At 50.8% G+C, this 21,991-nt stretch overlaps 2 protein-coding genes across 2 annotated transcripts in view; both read right to left on the bottom strand.

Annotated features, from left to right (window-relative positions):
• The window catches only part of TMEM104 (transmembrane protein 104), a 98,981-nt gene that overhangs the window by 5,517 nt on the left and 71,473 nt on the right, over nucleotides 1–21,991 (bottom strand). The window contains exons 12-15 of the mRNA XM_073310750.1: nucleotides 15,991–16,046; nucleotides 2,518–2,576; nucleotides 1,959–2,139; nucleotides 300–467 (exon numbers count right to left, since the gene is read on the bottom strand). The gene's annotated coding sequence lies outside the window, so the exon portion shown is untranslated. The remainder of the gene's footprint in view (nucleotides 1–299; nucleotides 468–1,958; nucleotides 2,140–2,517; nucleotides 2,577–15,990; nucleotides 16,047–21,991) is intronic.
• On the bottom strand, nucleotides 18,934–20,751 carry LOC140897748 (uncharacterized). The gene is made up of 2 exons (XM_073310751.1): nucleotides 20,101–20,751; nucleotides 18,934–19,513 (listed from the first exon to the last, which is right to left on the bottom strand). The coding sequence occupies exons 1-2, from the start codon at nucleotides 20,687–20,689 to the stop codon at nucleotides 18,993–18,995; spliced, it is 1,110 nt and encodes a 369-aa protein (XP_073166852.1). The 5' UTR covers nucleotides 20,690–20,751; the 3' UTR covers nucleotides 18,934–18,992.

Genomic DNA, 21,991 nt, shown 5'->3' with positions numbered 1-21,991 from the left:
CCCACTCTCCTGGCAGCGCAAAGGCTGGGGAGGCTTTGCCTCTGCTACGCCCTGCCTATGCGCGATCTAGGATTCCCTTCGCCACCTGGACTTATTCCCACCTCTTCGTACTGCAGGGTGGTCTTGCTTCTCCCCCCATTCCCCACTTCTGTGCTCTTGTCTTCTGGACCTATAGCTTACACACACACACCCCCACCTTGCCTGCCTCTGTGCAGCCACCTCATGTTGGACCATGGGCTCTGTCAGAGCTTCCAGCTGTGCAGCAGCTTCAAAAAGTCCACGGAGCAGAAGGATCCTACCTTCCAGGGCTCGTTGGCTGATACATCAGGGGTGATCTATTCGGTTATTCCTCACTTAATGGGAACATCTTCCTCCTCCACGATTAGCCTGTTCCCTCAGTTAGGAGATGAGAGAGAAAGAGACTCACTGAATGGATACTGCTAGGAAAGCAGAGGGGACTCTGTGACCTGGGAGTAAAAGGAAGGGGCCGATGGAGTCATACGATGCCAGGAACAGCACAAGTTTTGCCAAGGATCAGGTTTATTTTTTGAGTCCAATAGGTGTCCTTGTAGCTACTGCCCCATTGAGAACTACTGCCTTTCAAAGGCTAGCCAAGCGTCTCCCAAGGGCATTGTCCCTGCGGATATGTCAGGAGGTAGGGTCCAAGCCCTAAAGTCGTTTCAAACACGGTTCAGCAGCATCTGGTTAGCTAAATGGGTGCATTCCCAGTAGGTAACCCAGGGCCTCGCCTTCAGGCCATGTTGTCTATTTAAGACTAGCCCTGAGGCTAGTTTGAGGCCTCCTAGAGAAATCCCAGCCCTGGAACGGAAAGCTGATGCCAGCTCACTCTGACACATAGGGAAGTGCTGTCAGCTGTGTGGTGGGGTGAACACCAGAGAGAGACCAGCCGGACAGAACAGAGAGGACTGACTCCGGAGGAGTGCGAGGCTCCCGTGCTACTCTACACAGGTTCCTGTACTGCACTCATCCCTTCCAGAAAACCGTAGTGAAGGGCTGGTGGGTGTTTGTTCTCCCAGCCTTTCCTCAGAGGGGGCAGCAGACACAGTGGTTGTAGTGGTGTTTTGGTTTTTAAATATACACAGGATAGGGCAGGAAGTGACAAATACTGCATCCAGCTGAAAACTACAGGGAGCATAGATGAAGGCGGAATGTAATGTGCTGTACTGGAACTCAGCCAGGTCATCAGAGTTGACACTCCTACTCTTACAAACCATCATAGGTTCTCCAGTGATCACACATGGTCAGGACCTCCAGCCTGAGGCTCATCTTCTCTCCTTCAGCAGGAGACTAGGGCTAGTCTGGGCACTTGGCTCATTGTGGACTCAGGGAGAAGGTGGCTGGGCAGTGAACCATCAGCTCCATTGTCTCCAGCAGCTGGATGGTCCTGATAGGGTTTTCCTGCAAGTACGAACCCAGCTCAATGCTTGCGTGAACAGATGACATGTTCACTTTAAGCATGTGTGTGACCCAACTAAGTAATCTACTTTCTCTCCTGGCAATTTAGTAATTCACCCAACACAGCCGATGGGACTGGTTTCTTCCAAGAAAACACTGTTTCACTCTCGGTCCTCCAAGGAAACCTCCAGCAAAACAGGGAAGCTAGGACTTAACATTCCTGCTATTTCTAAGCTCTAAAACAAATAAATAAAGTTTTTGGTTCTTCTTTAGTCAACTCGATTTATCTCCCCTCCCTCCATGTCACTTCTTGTCATGATCTAAACTGATGCTAGTGACTAGGAAGCACCTCAAAGCTGGGAACAAAATATATCTGGTGGGATGAGGCGTCGGGATGCTAAATAGTGACTATGTTTTTCATTTGTTACAATCCATCATTCTGCCTCAGAGAACTTCCAAACAAAACACCAGGCACCTGTTTCCGTGGCACTCACCGCAGCTGCGTCCCCTCCCCTGTGGCTTGGTACAAAGGGTTAACTCACCCTGCAAGCTGTCTGGACAAACGCCTGGGGCCCAGCAGAGCCCACTGATGCCCGGGTGGCTCCAGAAAGGCACAAGGGGCGTGCCTCAGCGGAAGAGCTCCAAGTGAGGGAAGAGGCGCACATGCCTAATGGCCTCCTTGCTGATGGTGCTGGGAAACAATCCAAAGACGGGCCGACTACACTGCAAACAAAGCGGGAAATAACTGAGCCAAACAGGAATGACCCAGAGTGGTGAGAGAAGAGCCAGGTGGTTAATTCCAATGACTGAGTGCTAACAACTAGAGGTGGGCCCATGTCCCAGTCTTTGGATGCAGGGCCAAATGTTCCCCAAGTTTATAGGGGGCAGGGACTCAGTATTTTGGGTTGGCCCATGTCAGAGAAGGGTCTGAGAATAAAATTCAAGGTTTACAGCCCTGGGAAGAAATGGGTTTGCAGCAAGGCCTTGGGTCTAAAACCAAGTAGCTCCCACCCTTTCCATCTCCCTGGACTCCTGAATGGGTGCCTCAGCCCCACTGGGCCATTTCCCACCAGTGCCCGATGGTTAATCCGTGTTACTTACCTACTGCTGCAGTTCTCTTAACTGCTTCCAAACAGCTCAGTGCGGGAGAGGGGAGCATGCTACAGCCAGGAAGGGAATACATACAAATCAGAATGATTATTTTAAAACACGGGGGCACATGGGTCGCATCAGGCCATTGGCCCAGCCAGCTCTTGTGGTGAGGAGCACGTCTAGCATCAGCTAAATACCGAAAGCATCTATTCAGCCAAGCACTTGAACACCTGCTTAACTGGACACAGGAGACTAATCCACCCCCCCCTCAAGGCTCATTTAAGACCCTGCAGAGTTACTCACGTGCTTAAGGACGCGCTCAACGTTTTGTGCTTTGCTGAGCCACAGTCTAATACATCTTCTCCCAGGGGCGTCTAGCGGGTCCTGGCAGGGGGATGGACTCAAGGAGCTAATAAGTAGATTTCCCCCCATCACTCAGCTCTAGGGTCCTAGCTGTAGCCAGAATCTGATATGTCCATGGATGGGGCGCTGCCCCTGGTAATGCCCTTCCAGCCGGATTCAAAGCCCACAACAGTGTCTTTTGATTGACTTCTATGAGCTTTGGATCAGGGGCCTAGACAGTGGTTTAGCACTGCAGCTGAAGGGGAAGGTTCCTCCCTGACACCCCCTGCTCCCCCCCATCTTCAAAGTAGCCGCTGAAAACCTTTAATTAATTAATTGCACTTCTCTTACAACTCACACCCAAGCCAAATGGATTTGCATTGTATTTTATTCATCAGTCGTTGTTCTGGGGCTGAGGCCGCAGCTGCCGCAGGCCAAACCCTGCTTGCCATTACACCGGAGTGAAACCAGAGTCATGCTGTGGAGCTCAGGCGGACGATGCTGGGTTTGCCTGGGTACCCGCCAGGAGATTTTTCTTTCCATGGCACTAAACACCTTGGAGATCAGAGAAAAAGTAGCCCTGCCCCCAAGCCATAGCAGCTGAGAGCTCTACCCACTGTGGCCACGGCCCTCACCACAACTGCCTTCCAGCAGTGCCGACTTGGCTACAGCTCCCACTTCCCCAGGCAGCTGGCGGCAGAGTGGTAACGAAGGGCTGGGGCTGGAGCAACACTAGGGTCATTTGCATATCTTATTTATATGCTAATTGGGCCTGAAAGAGCAGCTTGTTTCCAGGTCCTCCCGTCCTTGTGCGTTCGTGATCATTAGATTCATCTGGGTGAGGATAGGCGCGGATGAAAGCAGCAGCTCCGGTCCCTGCAGGCGCGCTTGTTTCCTGGGAGAGCAGTGACGGGCAATTTTCTTGAACCCCCCCATGTCCCTTAATGGGTTTTATTTCAAATTAATGACTCACCAGGCTACCAAGGAGCCCCTGTGAGCGCTGGACGAGGAGACGGCTGCCCACGGTGCTCACTGTGCATGTGAATTCACTGGTTAGCGTGGCAGGAAATCCCTACCTAATTAATTCACATTGAAGGCAGCTGGCCTTATGGGTAAGGCACGGGACTGAGACTTCAGAGATCTGAGTGCAGGTCCCTTCTCTGCTACAGACTCCCTGTGTGACCCTGAGCAAGTCACTTCAGATGTCTGACCCTCAGTTCCCCATCTTCGAAGCAGGGACGGTGAGATACCATCTCAGCCGCATTGTGTGTGTGTCTCGTCTATTTCGATTGCAAGCCAGTCAGGACAGGGGCTGGAGTAAGGCACAGAGGCTCCAGCAATCACATGAGGAAATGAGGCTCTCAGCTCCCATGCAATAGGAAGTTTCCACCCAACTGGGTGGGAAAGAAAAGCTTGAAAACGTGACCCGAGTGTAACTGACACAGTGCGCTTGAGACAACAGCTCCGAGAGGCACAAACTACCCCTTCATGTCAAGGGGTGGGGAATAAACCACAAGACTCACTGCTCTGCGGAGTCCCTTCACCAGCAGCCCAGCAGGGGACTCCAAGGTATGTCCATACCACACCCTAAGCCCAGGTACAACTCAGGTTCAAGCCCAATCCCCCACTTTGTCCACACACACATCAGATTGACTCAGGTCAGAAAGCACCCAGGTCCCAGGACTCTGCTGGGGTGGAGGATGGGCCAGAGCCTGAGTCCTGCTGTGAATCGGGTCCAAGCCCTGTCATTTTGCTGTGTGGACATAGCTAAAGCCATAGACCCAAGTCAGAAGGGCTGCATAGACGTGGTAGCAGTTTTGAGACCAGGGTCCATCCATCATAAGCCCAGGTTTACAACGCAATGTGGACGCTCAAGCGGGGGTTGGAAACACGGAGTCCACAAACCTGCATCCCAGGGTTTACAGTGTAGTGTAGACATACCCTAAGTGGCAGGAGAAGAGAGCAATGGGCGCAGGCAGATATGCCCTGGCTGCTGCCTCTGCCTCGCCAGGCAGGGAGAGAGAGAGGGGACCTGGTACTCTCAAGGGGCACTGATTCCTTTTTGCTGCTCTTGGAGGAGGAGGATGGGGAGCAGACTCCCCCGCTCCTGCCATCTGCCTCTTCAGGTGGGGATGGGGCCATGGCGCAGGGATGGCCCATGCGTTAGGGCCCCGGATTGCATGAACCTAGTCCTGCACTGTCTTACTCTGTTTCAGAGTAACAGCCGTGTTAGTCTGTATTCGCAAAAAGAAAAGGAGTACTTGTGGCACCTTAGAGACTAACCAATTTATTTGAGCATAAGCTTTCGTGAGCTACAGCTCACTTCATCGGATGCATACTGTGGAAACTGCAGAAGACATTATATACACAGAGACCATGAAACAATACCTCCTCCCACCCCACTCTCCTGCTGGTAATAGCCCATCCAAAGCGACCACTCTCCCCACAATGTGCACGATAATCAAGGTGGGCCATTTCCAGCACAAATCCAGGTTTTCTCCCCCCCTCCCCCCCACACAAACTCACTCTCCTGCTGGTAATAGCTCATCCAAACTGACCACTCTCCTTACAATGTGTATGATAATCAAGGTGGGCCATTTCCAGCATAAATCCAAGTTTAACCAGAACGTCGGGGGGGGGGTAGGAAAAAACAAGGGGAAATAAGCTACCTTGCATAATGACTTAGCCACTCCCAGTCTCTATTTAAGCCTAAATTAATAATATCCAATTTGCAAATGAATTCCAATTCAGCGGTTTCTCGCTGGAGTCTGGATTTGAAGTTTTTTTGTTGTAAGATAGCGACCTTCATGTCTGTAATTGTGTGACCAGAGAGATTGAAGTGTTCTCCGACTGGTTTATGAATGTTGTAATTCTTGACATCTGATTTGTGTCCATTTATTCTTTTACGTAGAGACTGTCCAGTTTGACCAATGTACATGGCAGAGGGGCATTGCTGGCACATGGTGGCATATATCACATTGGTGGATGTGCAGGTGAACGAGCCTCTGATAGTGTGGCTGATGTTATTAGGCCCTGTGATGGTGTCCCCTGAATAGATATGTGGGCACAGTTGGCAACGGGCTTTGTTGCAAGGATAGGTTCCTGGGTTAGTGGTTCTCTTGCGTGGTATGTGGTTGTTGGTAAGTATTCGCTTCAGGTTGGGGGGCTGTCTGTAGGCAAGGACTGGCCTGTCTCCCAAGATTTGTGAGAGTGTTGGGTCATCCTTCAGGATAGGTTGTAGATCCTTAATAATGCGTTGGAGGGGTTTTAGTTGGGGGCTGAAGGTGACGGCTAGTGGCGTTCTGTTATTTTCTTTGTTAGGCCTGTCCTGTAGTAGGCGACTTCTGGGAACTCTTCTGGCTCTATCAATCTGTTTCTTCACTTCCGCAGGTGGAGATTGTAGTTGTAAGAATGCTTGACAGAGATCTTGTAGGTGTTGGTCTCTGTCTGAGGGGTTGGAGCAAATGCGGTTGTATCGCAGAGCTTGGCATTTCAGCAGGAGAGTGAGTTTGTGTGGGGCGGGGCGAAGGGTGAGAAAACCTGGATTTGTGCTGGAAATGGCCCAACTTGATTATCATACACATTGTAAGGAGAGTGATCACTTCAGATAAGCTGTTACCAGCAGGAGAGTGGGGTGGGAGGAGGTATTGTTTCATGGGCTCTGTGTATATAATGTCTTCTGCAGTTTCCACAGTATGCATGCGATGAAGTGAGCTGTAGCTCACGAAAGCTCATGCTCAAATAAATTGGATAGTCTCTAAGGTGCCACAAGTACTCCTTTTCTTTTTGTCTTACTCTATGTTTGCAAACACAACAGGGACCTGAGCCCAGCTGGCCCCACCATAATACTAAGAGTCAATGAACACTTGGCTGTTCTAGGGGCTTAGGAACCTGTTGGTTTAAAAGGGAGATTTGGGTGCGAGGGGCCCATAGGACAAAACCTCGGGCAGGGCTGCTTTTCCAGCACTGCAAAGCCACCTGACCACAGGCAAGCCTCTCCACCCCCTCTGCAAACAGGGGCTCGGGTACCAGTCAGGTGACTTCCATGACTGCCGGCTTGCAGTATTCATGGCAGGGACACGGCCGCACAGGAGAATCCAGCCCCTTTTGTGCTGGCTCCTGCACCCAAGCAATTCTTTCAAGGGGCCACAGTACCACTGCCCTCCTTGTGCAAAGTGCTTTGAGATCCTCGGCTATTGTGTAATTATCCTAGTGAGCTGCGCCCTGGCTCCACTCTGCCAAACCAAAGCCTCCCAATCCCTGCAGCAGGGATGAAGGATGAGGAGACTGCCTGAGCCACCAGCAGGCACCGACAGCGAGCACCTGGCGAGACATCAGGGCAATAACAGGGGGCCATAGCACGCCCTGGATGTGCCAAGAGAACTCCCCAGTCACAGCAGAGCATTCCAGTTAAACAGTGAGGGCAGGACACAGGACTCCGCGCTCTTAGGTACCAGCTTTTGAGGGCAACGTGGGGCAGAAGGTTTGAAACACCCCCTGCCTACAGGGCCCCTGCCTGTCCCCTCACTCACATCCTGAACCAGCTCTGCAGCATCTCCCCCGACCAGCGGCTCCCAAACTCTTTTGGCTCACTGCCTCCCCTTAAAACATTGATAGTGGAAGGCGAGTTTCTCCTTGTGCACATTTCTTTTAGGCCTTAAGTGACTTGATTTAAGTATTTATGTGCTCGCAGTGAGACACATGTTGAAGCACGGTCCCCGGAGGAAATCAGGAGAGAAGAGAGCCTGGCCAGGGAAGTCCAGGTGGAAGCGCAAGAGGACATGAGGTTAGGAACTGGTCAGGAATTTTTCAACAACATGGATTTGTTGGAAGATGCTGAGTTGTTGGAACCAAAACTTTTTGCAGGAATGTTCCCGTTTCAACAAAGTTTTCACTGGGAGAGGTGTCTCAGGACCTGCCTGGGAGCTCTGGCCAAATGCAGAGACCCACCCAGAATAGGCTGGTAGTCAGGGTATGCACCTGAGATGAGGGAGACCTAGGGTCAAGCCCCAGATCTGCCTGATTCAGAGCAGCACTTGAACCTGGAACATGTTAGTTATTCCAGGGGTGTGTGTGTGTGTGTGTGTCTTTTTTCACAAAGTAACTTCAAAATGGGTCTGCTTTGTCTTGATACAAAATGGGAAACCCACTGGAGCGCAAGGGGACTTGGGCAGCTAGTGAGCACAAAAGCACAGGGAGAGAGAGCTCAGAGGTGAGGGGAAAGGAGTCTTGGTTGAAAGCAGGGACTTTAACTAGGCACAGGGCAGCTTCAGCTCCAATCCCCCTTGATCCGAGGTTATGGGTTCCCTCCAAGCCAGAGAGCTAGGCTAGTTCCACTACAGCCCCTGGCCTCTCTGGAGAGTCTTTCCCAGAGGGGTCCCCCAGACTGGTCCCAGAACAAAACTCCTTCCTCTTGGTTTAGGGATGTCACACCTCTCCCTTCATTAGGCTATGCCACAAATCAGGCAGTGCTCCCCTGGCTCTGGACTCCAGTCTGGGTTCTACAGACCCTCCCTCAGTGCTCGGACTTACCCAGCTTGGTTGTGGCACCCCAGAGCCCTTTCTCTTGGGGGTGGGCTGTGATTCAGGCAGGCATCCCCAGCCCCCCCTTTCTCCCCTTCAGGTTCTGATTCCTGTACCAGGGAGCCTAACTGGCTGCTCCCTTGTAATTCTCTTCTCTTGAGAGGTTTCAGAGTAGCAGCAGTGGTAGTCTATATTCGCAAAAAGAAAAAGGAGGACTTGTGGCACCTTAGAGACTAACAAATTTATCTGAGCATAAGCTTTTGTGAGCTACAGCTCTCTTCATCGGATGCATTGAAAGCATGCGATGAAGTGAGCTGCAGCTCCCGAAAGCTTATGCTCAAATAAATTTGTTAGTCTCTAAGGTGCCACAAGTCCTCCTTTTTCTTTTCTTGAGAGTCACCTAACAGCTGAGTTAGGTCAGTTACTGAGATAGCTCCCTGATTAACACCTGGCCCTCATAACCCAACTAGTCTGCTGCTCTCTTGAATACTTGCTTCCTTAAAGGGGCCATAGAAGGGGGGTTGGCTGCCCCAGGCCCCACTACTCCTGAAAGGAGACAAACCACCCTGTTACAATATACCTTTTTCAGCAAGCTCAGGTACCTCAATATGGGAACCTTTGCCTTAGACCATAGACACGCAGGGCATCTCAAGCTGTCCAGGCCCAAATGTGGGCGCTGGGGGGAACCCACAGGAGATGCTCAATCAGGATGTAGTGTTCTGTGTGTCTTATTCCCCAGTACTCAGAAGAAGAGAGGAGCCAGTGCCAGCCACCCAGTTTTACCTGGTTTGAGCACGTTGGGCCCAGCTATAAATATTCCCAGAAGAGTCGATGGTTCCCAGGACATTCCCGTCAGGCCCAAGGCTCAAACGCACAGGGGGGCTTGAGCCTGGGGGCATAAACATCCATGATAATGAAGGAACATCGGTGCAATGCAGCACCCACAGGGAAAAGATACAGGAGAGAGCCAGCCCCTTTCCATTGGACAAATGTCTGGCTGGCAGGGGACCTTGAGAAGTCCTCCTGTCCAGCCTGCACCCTGACGCAGGACGAAGAAAACCTAGAGCATCCCTGACAGGTCTTTGTCCAACCTTGGGGCAGTGAGGGCTCTGTGGTGAGCGATAGGAGACAGCCCCCTTGCACTGCCGGATGGGATGGACTCTGGAAGGATGTGGGAGTGGTCTCATTATTGCAGCATGCATCAACTCTCACCAGATGGAGGGTGGGGGGTTAGGTTGGCCAATTGCTGGTGTGTAATGTTCATGGCCATCCAGGCACATGGGGTTAGCTGATCACCTGCCTGGACAGATAACCCAGCATAGAGGGCAGGTGGCATAAGGTGGTGGCAAGGACGCATGGGGCAGCATCCTCTTGGTCAGTCTGGTGCCTTGCATCCTGGAGGATTTTTCTGCTCAGAGCTGCTCTCCTTCCTTGAACACGAACACTGCCATTCAGAGAGTTAAACCCGTGCCTCTTTGGCGGCAGGTACGGGGCTGGCTTCAGTGTAGCACTCCTTCAATTGGATTGTGATGAATGCCTCAGACCCCGTTTCATTTGTCAAATATTCTCCCCCCCCCCCAGTCTGTGACAGGCCAGTTTATAACAATGGCTGTTCTTACGGCACAGATGGACCCAGCACCAAGGAAATTATTTGCTCAGACCTCGCTCCTCCTCTCCCCTTCAAAACCACTATATTTCTTTCACGTGTCCACTGACTTGCAGCACGGATTGACATGCTGCATGCGTTTCCCCCTTGGGTTTAATGGAAAATCGTGGCAACCGCTGGTACTTCTACGGCCAGAAATGCCAAAATGACGGAGCTGGACACGAGCTCGGTGCTGTTGATACAGGAATGTAGGCGACTACATGGACTAAGGGTCCAATTTGCTACAGCAAACGCTTGTGCCCGCTGGACCAGACCCGACCCTTCGGAACAAGGACAGCCAACAAACAGTTGAATAAAACCCCTAGCAAGCTGTTAAAGACTCTGACTTAAAGCCCTCACCCAACATCTCCAGCCTCCTTCGCACTCCCTAGGGGAGTGCGGAGAGCCCAGCTACTGAGCCTGGTGTAAGCAGGGCAAGATCGTGGGCCACACGCTTTCCCTGCCCCTCCGGTTCCATTGTGCCCTCTGTGAAACAAGCCGTCCAGTTCCACGGTGAGCAGGCAAGGCTGCTCACGGCTTGCTGAGAAAGGGGCTAACATAGAAACTTGGTGAACTGCCCTCATTCCTCAGACCAGTCACTGCCCGATGGACCTGTTCAGGTGGGTCCCCGCTGGCCACACAGCCAGCTGCTTGACCAGATGAGATGAGAACAATGGGATTCATCCCCCTTCCCCCACTCCCATTGGGGCCAGTGGGCTCCCGGGGCTTAAAAGCCCAGGGCCAGGCCAGCACAGAGGAGGGGGAGTCATGTGGCTAGAGGCAGGAGTGAGAAAGGGAGGGAGATCGCAGCTCATTTAGTGACCTGCAACAGTTCTCCGTGCAGCAATGGCGCTCCCAGGCTAGGGAAGGGCACGCTTTCCCCGGCGGTTGAACTCCTTGACAAACAGCAAGAGCAGCCAAGCCCAGGCCCTTTCCCCTGCAGACATTCCATGAGCTTTTTTTTTCTTCCTTAGCCGAGTTAAACAAAGAAGTCGCCGCCTCCTTCTCGATGATACGGTCACCCAGGAAGGGCCCTGGCCAAACGGCGGCTCTCGGCCGCACCCTTTCGGCGTGATGCAGTGGGAGATTAAGGCAAGAGGTCCAGGTTGGCTGGTGGCAGGCCTGGCTGGTGCGTGCACTTGCTCATGCAGAATGGAACGATGCCACATGTGGGCCAAGCGAGGCAGCAGCTGGTGGGTGCGTGGGTTTGCGAGGGAGAGGAGGCTGTCTCCATCGCTGTTGCCGTATGCTGAACGCTGACTGATCAGCCTACACTGTGGCTGAGGGCTTTTGGAAGTTAAATTGGCTGCGGGTGCCCTCCGACTCCTCAGAAGATCAGTCCCAGGGGAGAAGAACATTGCTCCACGTCCATGATCACTTAGCCTCATTATTCAAATCCCAGTTCTGGTTTAACCCCTTCATGCCCAGTGGCAGTGACTGGTGGCACAGGTTGTGTTAATCAGACGAGGAGGTCCAGGCCCGAAGAGCATCACGGGGTAAGAGGAACTACACACCCCATGAGCGGCTTGGTTCAGACTCCATGGAGCCTGTTGATATTCAGCCTTTTGTCCTTTCTGCTCCAAGCTCTAGGGAAATGGTTGCTAAGCACGATGATGCTGCCTCACGTGGACACAGATTCTTATGTTGGTTCGTGCCCAAGTGATGACTGGGATCATACAGGGCTCTATGTTGAGTCATCTACATCAGTGTTCCCCAACGACCGGTCCGTGGATGGGTGCCGGTCCCTGAGCTCTCCCTGATACAGTTTAAGAAGGCAGCAAGCTGGTCCCGTGTATCGAAAAGTTTGAGAAACACTGGTCCACTGCTACCAGGAGCAGAGGGAGTTCTGCATCTAGCAAAGGGTGCTGAGCACATTGCAAGACTGACCCCTGTCTATGTACAGGGACATCTCAAGAGGAACTCTTGCCAAGCCTCAAGATCAGGGAGGCTTGGTGTCTGCAGTGAGTCAGGGCAAGGCAGCACTGCAGCCCACAGCTGATTTGATCGGTGGAGGCAGGCAACTTGCTGAGCGTGGCCCGCATTACTTCACTCGGGACGAAGATGAAGGATTCGGGCTGGAAGACATAAGAACATCAGGCAGGCCCGGGGGGAGAGCATGGCTGCTGGAGGCTGGAGTGGGAGGAAGACGATGTTTAAGGAATCCCCTGGGATCCATTTAGCCTCATGCTCCCTTGGTTCTTTACCATTAAGTGCAGAAGCAGCTCAAATCTCCACTACACCATCCCATGCACCCCTCGGTGTAAAAGCATCGTTTAGGTCCAGATCCTTAAAAGGTATTTAGGTGGCTAGCTCCCACTGAAATCAATAGGAACTAATCACCTAAACACCTTCGAGAATCTGGGCTTTAATAAATGCTCCATTATAAATCTGCCTTCATCCCAGAACCATCGTTTCAAGCCATGTCTCCTCCTGGTGGTAGGGAACGTACACACCGTCTCTACCTCCATCCCCACTGCTGCGAGGCTCCAGGGAGAGGAGGCAGTGACGGGTGCAGCATTTCCAGTATGCTGGGGCTGTAGGTGCAGTGGCAACCATCCTGAGTGCAGCGGGGCTCCCCCAGGCACAAGGCAATGCTCAATCCTGAAGAACCCCATGGAGCATGGACTTGGGGTCAGAGCTCAGCTGGGCTGTTTTCCTTTCGAAAGGGAGAGTTGTTTCAGGGTTGTGTTGTCCCGCCATGATACAAATTGGATTTTCCTGCCCTGACCTCTGCTGTTGGCAGCGCAAAACCTGCCAGTGCCGAGGAACAGAGTCATTAGTATAAGAACCAAAAATCCTCTGCCCTGGACTTCATGTCATTATCTCTAGCTCGAAGCAGCTCGGATTCCTAACAGCCTCCACGGATGTGTTTCAAACCGACAGCTGGCAGAGGGCTGTCGCCTAGCGCCCCCTGCTGAAGCTGTGTGGCACGCTCACCCCCACGCCATGCAGCTCTTCACCAGCAATCATTCCTTGCCCCATTAGGGGGCCTCTCGCGTGAGGCGCGCACAGGGTTTCACACATGAATTAAAGCACGCAGCACCCTGGTGCGCTCAGCGTCACCAGCCTCCACGTTACGGATGGCACCAAGTTAGTGACTTTCCCAAGGTCACGCAGCAAGTCAGTGACAGAGCTGACCCCAGGAATCCAGCTAATGGTCCTTTCCCCAAGCGGCTTACCTAGAATCTACCCTGGGGGGCAACCACAGAAATCCAGCCCAGCTGGAACAAACTAGACCATCCAGAAAGAATCCTTGGAAAGGAAAGAATCTGGACTGGATTTCTGTATCCACACGGCTGAGGTTCTGCTCCACTGGCCAGCTGCGAGTTGTGAGACAATGCTGCACGGAGAACATTGCAGCACTTTTGCAGCTTTAGCAGCAGATTGGTGGCGCAGCCATGCAATGGGTCACATGGGAAAAGCCGTCTCTGTAAGCTGCTGCCTCACTGGAAACCATTTCTTTTTTAATATTGGTTCCCATGCCTCTAAAATCTTTAATCACCACCATGCAGTTGTCACTGACCCTGAAGGCAATTCATAAAACTCATTCCTAGAGTCATCTATTTGAGATGCTGGTTCCAGAGAAAATGAACAGCCCCCCCATTTGCTGCCAAAGTTCACTAGCAACAAAGAAATTGAAAAATAAAAAAACCCCACAAACTAAATAAAAGCACTGAAAATGCAGGATGCTGCCTGGTACTGAAACCGCAAGGTACCGACATTTACAGCCTTGGTTTAATCATCTTTCATCAACAGGACGCGGGGTTTGTTTAGTTAGCTACCCCAGGAACCTCTTGGTTCAAGAACACGCACACAGGCCAACACCACCCCTGGAGCCAACAGCCCCAGCTGCAGCCTGCAGAGAGGAATCATGATGCTTTTGGCCACCCAAGGTAAGTCTACATGGGGGGGAATAAAAGGTGCATTCTTAATGTGGGTTAACTAACTCAGGTTAAAATAAGAGTGAAGACACAGCAATCCAGCTTTTAATTGGAGTTAGCAGCTTGAAAAGCAGAGTCACATCCCATCTTCACTGTTACTTTAACCCGAGTTAAGAACCCTTTTGGGGGGGGGGGGGTACAGTGTAGACACAATCAGACTCCAGCTCCAGCTGAGGCAGAGAGGTGAAAGGTCATATTTGGTCAGTGGCAGAGCCAGGAATAGAACCCAGGAGTCCCTAGCATGCCAGTCCCCCTTCTTGTAATCGTGGGAGTATACTTCTCTCCTCGTTTTGAAAAGTTAAGGGGTAAAGCCAATACTTTATTAACATTCTTTATAAACTATTTGTTCAGGGTCAAAAATCCATACCAACAACTCTTAAAGGGGATGAGCATCCTTGATTCTTACAGCTACAGCACCTTGGACTGGGTTTCCAACAAACTCTTTAAACTAACTTTAATGCAAGAAATGAAATGAGAGAAAACAGAAGAATGTTTGTTTTTCAATTAAAACTCACTGGACAATTCAGAAGGTACTAGCTGACCTTGGACAAATATTGAAATTTCGATTAAGGATGCTGCTTAAGTGATCTAAGGGTTTATTTGCATAAAAAAAATCTAATTAAAGCACTGCTTGGAAAAGTCAGACTCCCTGTCCATGCATACAGATGCCATTTGAGCCAAAGGCAGGTTGACACTGCTGTAGTTTCATAAGCCCTTGGGACTGTAGGCCTCTGAGCAGTTCTTAGAATGAGCTCAGATTAGACCATCTTTTATCACAGAGACCCTGGGAGAATTTCAGAGAGTCAGCATTGCCTCCAAAAAAGGGCTGTGATAATATCCTTTTCCTATTGACCCTGGGACCAAGGCCTCTGCATGTTAGACTGAAATGTATGTTTCGCGGGCAGGAGATGTTAAGAGGGGCTTGGCAGTGATGAGCCAAAGCACAGTAGAACACATGTAGCTGAAAACCACAGTTGCCAACTTTCACACAGTAAACAAGAACCCCGGCTTTCACAAGACAAAAATTAAGCTTATCCCATTTCAAAACAAGGCCAAAACAAGCCAATCCCTAAGAACCCCAACACTGTGTGTGACTAGATCCCCCCAGCGTGCAGTCTGGGTCTGTGGTGGGCCCGCTGTGCACTCCGATTCTATCCCGCCCCCCTTGCCCCTGCTTGCTGGGAGCCAATAAAAAAAGACGCAACAAGCAACAAGCTAAACAAGCTACAAGCAACTCACAAGCCAATTAAGCCAAAAACAAGCCCAATTTCTGCGTTTTTTCTACAGGTTTGGCATGTCTGCTGAAAACCTCTTGGCATGGAAGAGGAAATGTGCATTATTTGTATATCACTGCCCAGCACTATTCTATGGTTAACAGCAGGAGGCAGGACTCCTGGGTTCTTTTCACAGCTCTGCCCCTGATTTGCTGTGAAGCCTTGGCTAACAATGTGCTGGAACCTGGCCTATTGGCTGCTCTCCAGATTGTGAACACTTCAGGGCAGGGGCCATGTTTTTGTCCTGTTTGTACTGTGCCTAGCACAATGGTCTCCTGATCCATGACTAGGGCTCCTACAGGCAGCCATCATATATAAAATTAAGAAGAATAAAACAACATCTCCTGGCTGGAGAGAGGAGAATGCTGCCAGGATGGTGCTGGAGTACTCATCTCCTGATTCAGCGTTCCTCAGACTAAGACGGAAGAAGCAGGAAGTAAAACAGTAGCGTGGAGGACGGGGGTAACACGGATTTCAGATTTCTATTCAGTACAAACGCAGTGGTTGGGTGGTTAGTAGCCATGCCACAAACAGAAACCTGCTGAGGCTCAGCAGGTATGATCTAGAAGGAAATAGGGCTGAAAGAGGTAGAAAAGAATGAGTGGGGAGAACTGTCGGGAGCTGGAAACCATCAGAATGACCGTGGCAAATCGCATCTATTTGGGCAAGTTGGCCAGCTGTGTGAATAGGAAGCTGGCCTACACCTGACAGGATTTCTCTCTGTGCCAGTATGAGTTCACAGATACGAGGCACTTACCCTTCTCCCCCCCAGCAGGTAAACCTCGATAGAGCTGACACTGTTGTACATGGCACCTGGAATGACAGTTAAGGGGAGGGCTGTCAGCGGGAGCAGTCTGTTATATCCTGAACACTGCGACACGGCGTCGTGGGCTTTGCACAAGGACCGGAAGGCCTCACTCCCACCTCAACTCTGCTGCTGGCTGAAGTATCACTTCATCTCTCTGCATTGTGAAGTGAGGCTAAGTCCTTAACTGCCTAACAAGGGAGTCAGCAAAACTAATATGCTTTGCAGAGGGCTTTGAAGATGGCAAGTGCTACTGTCAGCCTCTATCAATTTCCATCCAAAGGCGCTATCAGACTAGGCTTGTTTTCCTTCACTGTTTAGGAAATCATCCCCTTTCCCTTGAGACTCTGCTTGTACCTACAGATGCCTTTGAAACCTCCAACCCCCCCGCCCCCCGTCTTTCAAAGCTCCACCTTCAAAGAGCAGTAATTGTAACCTGATAGTCCTGGCATAGTGCTACCATTAACCACCTGGCATTGGCTGTCAGCTACCTTCTGTCTTCACTTTCCCCATCTAAAAAAAAAGAAAAGTAGTACTTGTGGCACCTTAGAGACTAACCAATTTATTTGAGCATGAGCTTTCGTGAGCTACAGCTCACTTCATCGGTTGCATAAAGTGGAAAATGCAGTGAGCCTAAGGGTATGTCTACACTACGAAATTAGGTCGAATTTATAGAAGTCGGTTTTTTTGAAATCGGTTTTATATATTCGAGTGTGTGTGTCCCCACAGAAAATGCTCTAAGTGCATTAAGTGCATTAACTCGGTGGAGCGCTTCCACAGTACCGAGGCAAGCGTCGACTTCCGGAGCGTTGCACTGTGGGTAGCTATCCCACAGTTCCCGCAGTCTCCGCTGCCCATTGGAATTCTGGGTTGATATCCCAATGCCTGATGGGGCTAAAACATTGTTGCGGGTGGTTCTGGGTACATATCTTCAGGAACCCGTTCCCACCCTCCCTCCCCCCGTGAAAGCAAGGGCAGACAATCATTTCGCGCCTTTTTTGTCTGCTGCCAGCCAAAGATGTAAAGGATAGATGGAGTGGGTCAGAACAAGAAATAGACCAGATTTGTTTTGGACTCATTTTCCTCCTCCCCTGTCTAGATCACACTGCAGTCAGTCACAGAGAAGGCGCAGCGAGGTTAATCTAGCCATGTATCAATCAGAGGCCAGGCTAACCTCCTTGTTCCAATAACAACGATAACTTTGGTGCACCATTTCTTATTGGAACCCTCCGTGCAGTCCTGCCTGAAATACTCCTTGATGTACAGGCACACCCTTTGTTGATTTTAGCTCCCTGAAGCCAACCCTGTAAGCCGTGTCGTCAGTCGCCCCTCCCTCCGTCAGAGCAACGGCAGACAATCGTTCCGCGCCTTTTTTCTGTGCGGACGCCATACCAAGGCAAGCATGGAGGCCGCTGAGCTCATTTTGGCAATTAGGAGCACATCAACCACCACACGCATTATCCAGCAGTATATGCAGCACCAGAACATGGCAACGCGATACCGGGCGAGGAGGCGACGTCAGCGCGGTCCCGTGAGTGATCAGGACATGGACACAGATTTCTCTGAAAGCATGGGCCCTGCCAATGCATGCATCATGGTGCTAATGGGGCAGGTTCATGCTGTGGAACGCCGATTCTGGGCTCGGGAAACAAGCACAGACTGGTGGGACCGCATAGTGTTGCAGGTCTGGGACGATTCCCAGTGGCTGCGAAACTTTCGCATGCGTAAGGGCACTTTCATGGAACTTTGTGACTTGCTTTCCCCTGCCCTGAAGCGCATGAATACCAGGATGAGAGCAGCCCTCACAGTTGAGAAGCGAGTGGCGATAGCCCTGTGGAAGTTTGCAACGCCAGACAGCTACCGGTCAGTTGGGAATCAATTTGGAGTGGGCAAATCTACTGTGGGGGCTGCTGTGATGCAAGTAGCTCACGCAATCAAAGATCTGCTGATATCAAGGGTAGTGACCCTGGGAAATGTGCAGGTCATAGTGGATGGCTTTGCTGCAATGGGATTCCCTAACTGTGGTGGGGCTATAGACGGAACCCATATCCCTATCTTGGCACCAGAGCACCAAGCCGGCGAGTACATAAACCGCAAGGGGTACTTTTCGATAGTGCTGCAAGCTCTGGTGGATCACAAGGGACGTTTCACCAACATCAACGTGGGATGGCCGGGAAAGGTGCATGACGCTCGCATCTTCAGGAACTCTGGTCTGTTTCAAAAGCTGCAGGAAGGGACTTTCTTCCCAGACCAGAAAATAACTGTTGGGGATGTTGAAATGCCTATATGTATCCTTGGGGACCCAGCCTACCCCTTAATGCCATGGCTCATGAAGCCGTACACAGGCAGCCTGGACAGTGGTCAGGAGCTGTTCAACTACAGGCTGAGCAAGTGCAGAATGGTGGTAGAATGTGCATTTGGACGTTTAAAGGCGCGCTGGCGCAGTTTACTGACTCGCTTAGACCTCAGCGAAACCAATATTCCCACTGTTATTACTGCTTGCTGTGTGCTCCACAATATCTGAGAGAGTAAGGGGGAGACGTTTATGGTGGGGTGGGAGGCTGAGGCAAATCGCCTAGCTGCTGGTTACGCGCAGCCAGACACCAGGGCGGTTAGAAGAGCTCAGGAGGGCGCGGTACGCATCAGAGAAGCTTTGAAAACCAGTTTCATGACTGGCCAGGCTACAGTGTGAAAGTTCTGTTTGTTTCTCCTTGATGAAACCCCCCGCCCCTTGGTTCACTCTACTTCCCTGTAAGCTAACCACCTTCCCCTCCTCCCTTTAATCACCGCTTGCAGAGGCAATAAAGTCATTGCTGCTTCACAGTCATGCATTCGTTATTCATTCATCACACAAATAGGGAGATGACTACCAAGGTATCCCAGGAGGGGGGGTGGAGGAGGGAAGGAAAATGCCACACAGCACTTTAAGCACAGCACTTTAAAAGTTTACAACTTTAAAATTTATTGAATGACAGCCTTCTTTTTTTTGGGCAATCCTCTGTTGTGGAGTGGCTGGTTGGCCGGAGGCCCCCCCACCGCGTTCTTGGGCGTCTGGGTGTGGAGGCTATGGAACTTGGGGAGGAGGGCGGTTGGTTACAGAGGGGCAGCAGTGGCAGTCTGTGCTCCAGCTGCCTTTGCTGCAGCTCAACCATACACTGGAGCATTCTGGTTTGGTCCTGCAGCAGCCTCAGCATTGAATCCTGCCTCCTCTCATCACGCTGCCGCCACATTTGAGCTTCAGCCCTGTCTTCAGCCCGCCACTTACTCTCTTCAGCCCGCCACCTCTCCTCCCGGTCATTTTGTGCTTTCCTGCACTCTGACATTATTTGCCTCCATGCATTCGTCTGTGCTCTGTCAGTGTGGGAGGACAGCATGAGCTCGGAGAACATTTCATCGCGAGTGCGTTTTTTTTTCTTTCTAAGCTTCACTAGCCTCTGGGAAGGAGAAGATCCTGTGATCATTGAAACACATGCAGCTGGTGGAGAAAAAAAAAGGGACAGCGGTATTTAAAAAGACACATTTGATAAAACAGTCGCTACACTCTTTCAGGGTAAACCTTGCTGTTAACATTACATACATAGCACATGTGCTTTCGTTACAAGGTCGCATTTTGCCTCCTCCCACCGCGTGACTACCCCCTCAACCTTCCCCCCTCCCTGTGGCTAACAGCGGGGAACATTTCTGTTCAGCCACAGGCAAACAGCCCAGCAGGAATGGGCTATACTGAGTGTCCCTGAAGAAAAGCACCCTATTTCAACCAGGTGACCATGAATTATATCTCACTCTCCTGAGGATAACACAGAGAGAGAAAGAACGGATTTTGGTTGAATACCAGCAAACATACACTGCAATGCTTTGTTCTACAGTGATTCCCGAGTATGTGTTACTGGCCTGGAGTGATAAAGTGTCCTACCATGAAGGACGAAATAAGGCTGCCCTCCCCAGAAACCTTTTGCAAAGGCTTTAGGACTACATCTAGGAGAACCGCAAATGCCAGGGCAAAGTAATCCTTTCACATGCTTGCTTTTAAACCATGTATAGCATTTTAAAAGGTACACTCACCAGAGGTCCCTTCTCCGCCTGCTGGGTCCAGGAGGCAGCCTTGGGTGGGTTCGGGGGGTACTGGCTCCAGGTCTAGGGTGAGAAACAGTTCCTGGCTGTCGGGAAAACCGGTTTCTCCGCTTGCTTGCTGTGAGCTATCTACAACCTCCTCCTCCTCCTCCTCCTCATCTTCTTCGTCCCCAAAACCTGCTTCCGTATTGCCTCCATCTCCATTGAAGGAGTCAAACAACACAGCTGGGGTAGTGGTGGCTGAACCCCCTAAAATGGCATGCAGCTCATCATAGAAGCGGCATGTTTGGGGCTCTGACCCAGAGCGGCTGTTTGCCTCTCTGGTTTTCTGGTAGGCTTGCCTCAGCTCCTTCAGTTTCACGCGGCACTGCTTCGGGTCCCTGTTATGGCCTCTGTCCTTCATGCCCTGGGAGATTTTCACAAAGGTTTTGGCATTTCGAAAACTGGAACGGAGTTCTGATAGCACGGATTCCTCTCCCCAAACAGCGATCAGATCCCGTACCTCCCGTTCGGTCCATGCTGGAGCTCTTTTGCGATTCTGGGACTCCATCATGGTCACCTGTGCTGATGAGCTCTGCATGGTCACCTGCAGCTTGCCACGCTGGCCAAACAGGAAATGAGATTCAAAAGTTCGCGGTTCTTTTCCTGTCTACCTGGCCAGTGCATCTGAGTTGAGAGTGCTGTCCAGAGCGGTCAGAATGGAGCACTCTGGGATAGCTCCCAGAGGCCAATACCATCGAATTGTGTCCACAGTACCCCAAATTCGAGCTGGGAACGTCAATTTAAGCGCTAATCCACTTGTCAGGGGTGGAGTAAGGAAATCGATTTTAAGAGCCCTTTAAGTCGAAATAAAGGGCTTCACTGTGTGGACGGGTGCAGGTTTAAATCGATTTAACGTTGCTAAATTCGACCTAAAGTCCTAGTGTAGACCAGGGCTAAGTTACAACAGAAAAACTTCAAAACCAGACTCCAGTGAGAGACTGTTGAATTGGAATTCATTTGCAAATTGGATACAATTAACTTAGGCTTGAATAGAGACTGGGAATGGTTAAGTCATTATGCAAGGTAACCTATTTCCCCTTGTTTTTTCCTACCCTCCCCCCACTGTTCCTTAGACGTTCTGGGTAAACCCTGGATTTGTGCTGGAAATGGCCCACCTTGATTATCATACACATTGTAAGGAGAGTGATCACTTTAGATAAGCTATTACCAGCAGGAGAGTGGGGTGCGGGGAGAGAAAACCTTTTGAAGTGATAAACACCCATTTTTTCATGGTCTGTGTGTATAAAACATCCTCACTGCATTTTCCACTTTATGCATCTGATGAAGTGAGCTGTAGCTTATGAAAGCTTATGCTCAAATAAATTGGTTAGTCTCTAAGGTGCCAAAAGTACTTCTTTTCTTTTTGCGAATACAGACTAACATGGCTGCTACTCTGAAACCTTTCCCCATCTAATTAACTTTTATCCCTCCTGCTTTCAATGGGGGAAGACTCAGGTTTTTGTTTTTTGTAGGGAATGGGAGCTTTAGTGCAGAAGGTTCTTGAGAACCTGCTAAGCTGGTGCTAACCAAAGGAAACAGGTTTCTGCGACAAGGCACTTCAAAGGATGTAGTTCTGCTAGGAGGAAGTAGCACTCTAGCATTTTTCAGGCACTGCAGAATGGCCTCTATGTCCTCCCCCATTATACCCTCTGGATTTACTCAACTGCTAAGGTCTTGCCTTGGCCAGGATAATGGCCAGTGCCATAGGTAAAAAATGCAGAGTCCAGCTGCGTTGACTTCCAGCTAACAATCCAGCCCTTTGGACTGTTCACCGACCGCTGAGAACGCTCCCTGCGCCAAGTAGCTTGAAAGTTAAAATGAATTCTGCATCTGTGTGAAA

This window comes from Lepidochelys kempii, chromosome 14, assembly GCF_965140265.1.
Source record: "Lepidochelys kempii isolate rLepKem1 chromosome 14, rLepKem1.hap2, whole genome shotgun sequence".
In the NCBI taxonomy this organism is placed as follows: Eukaryota; Metazoa; Chordata; order Testudines; family Cheloniidae; genus Lepidochelys; species Lepidochelys kempii.
The sequence above is the reverse complement of the archived record's forward strand: the minus strand, read 5'-3'. Positions and strand labels throughout refer to the sequence as shown.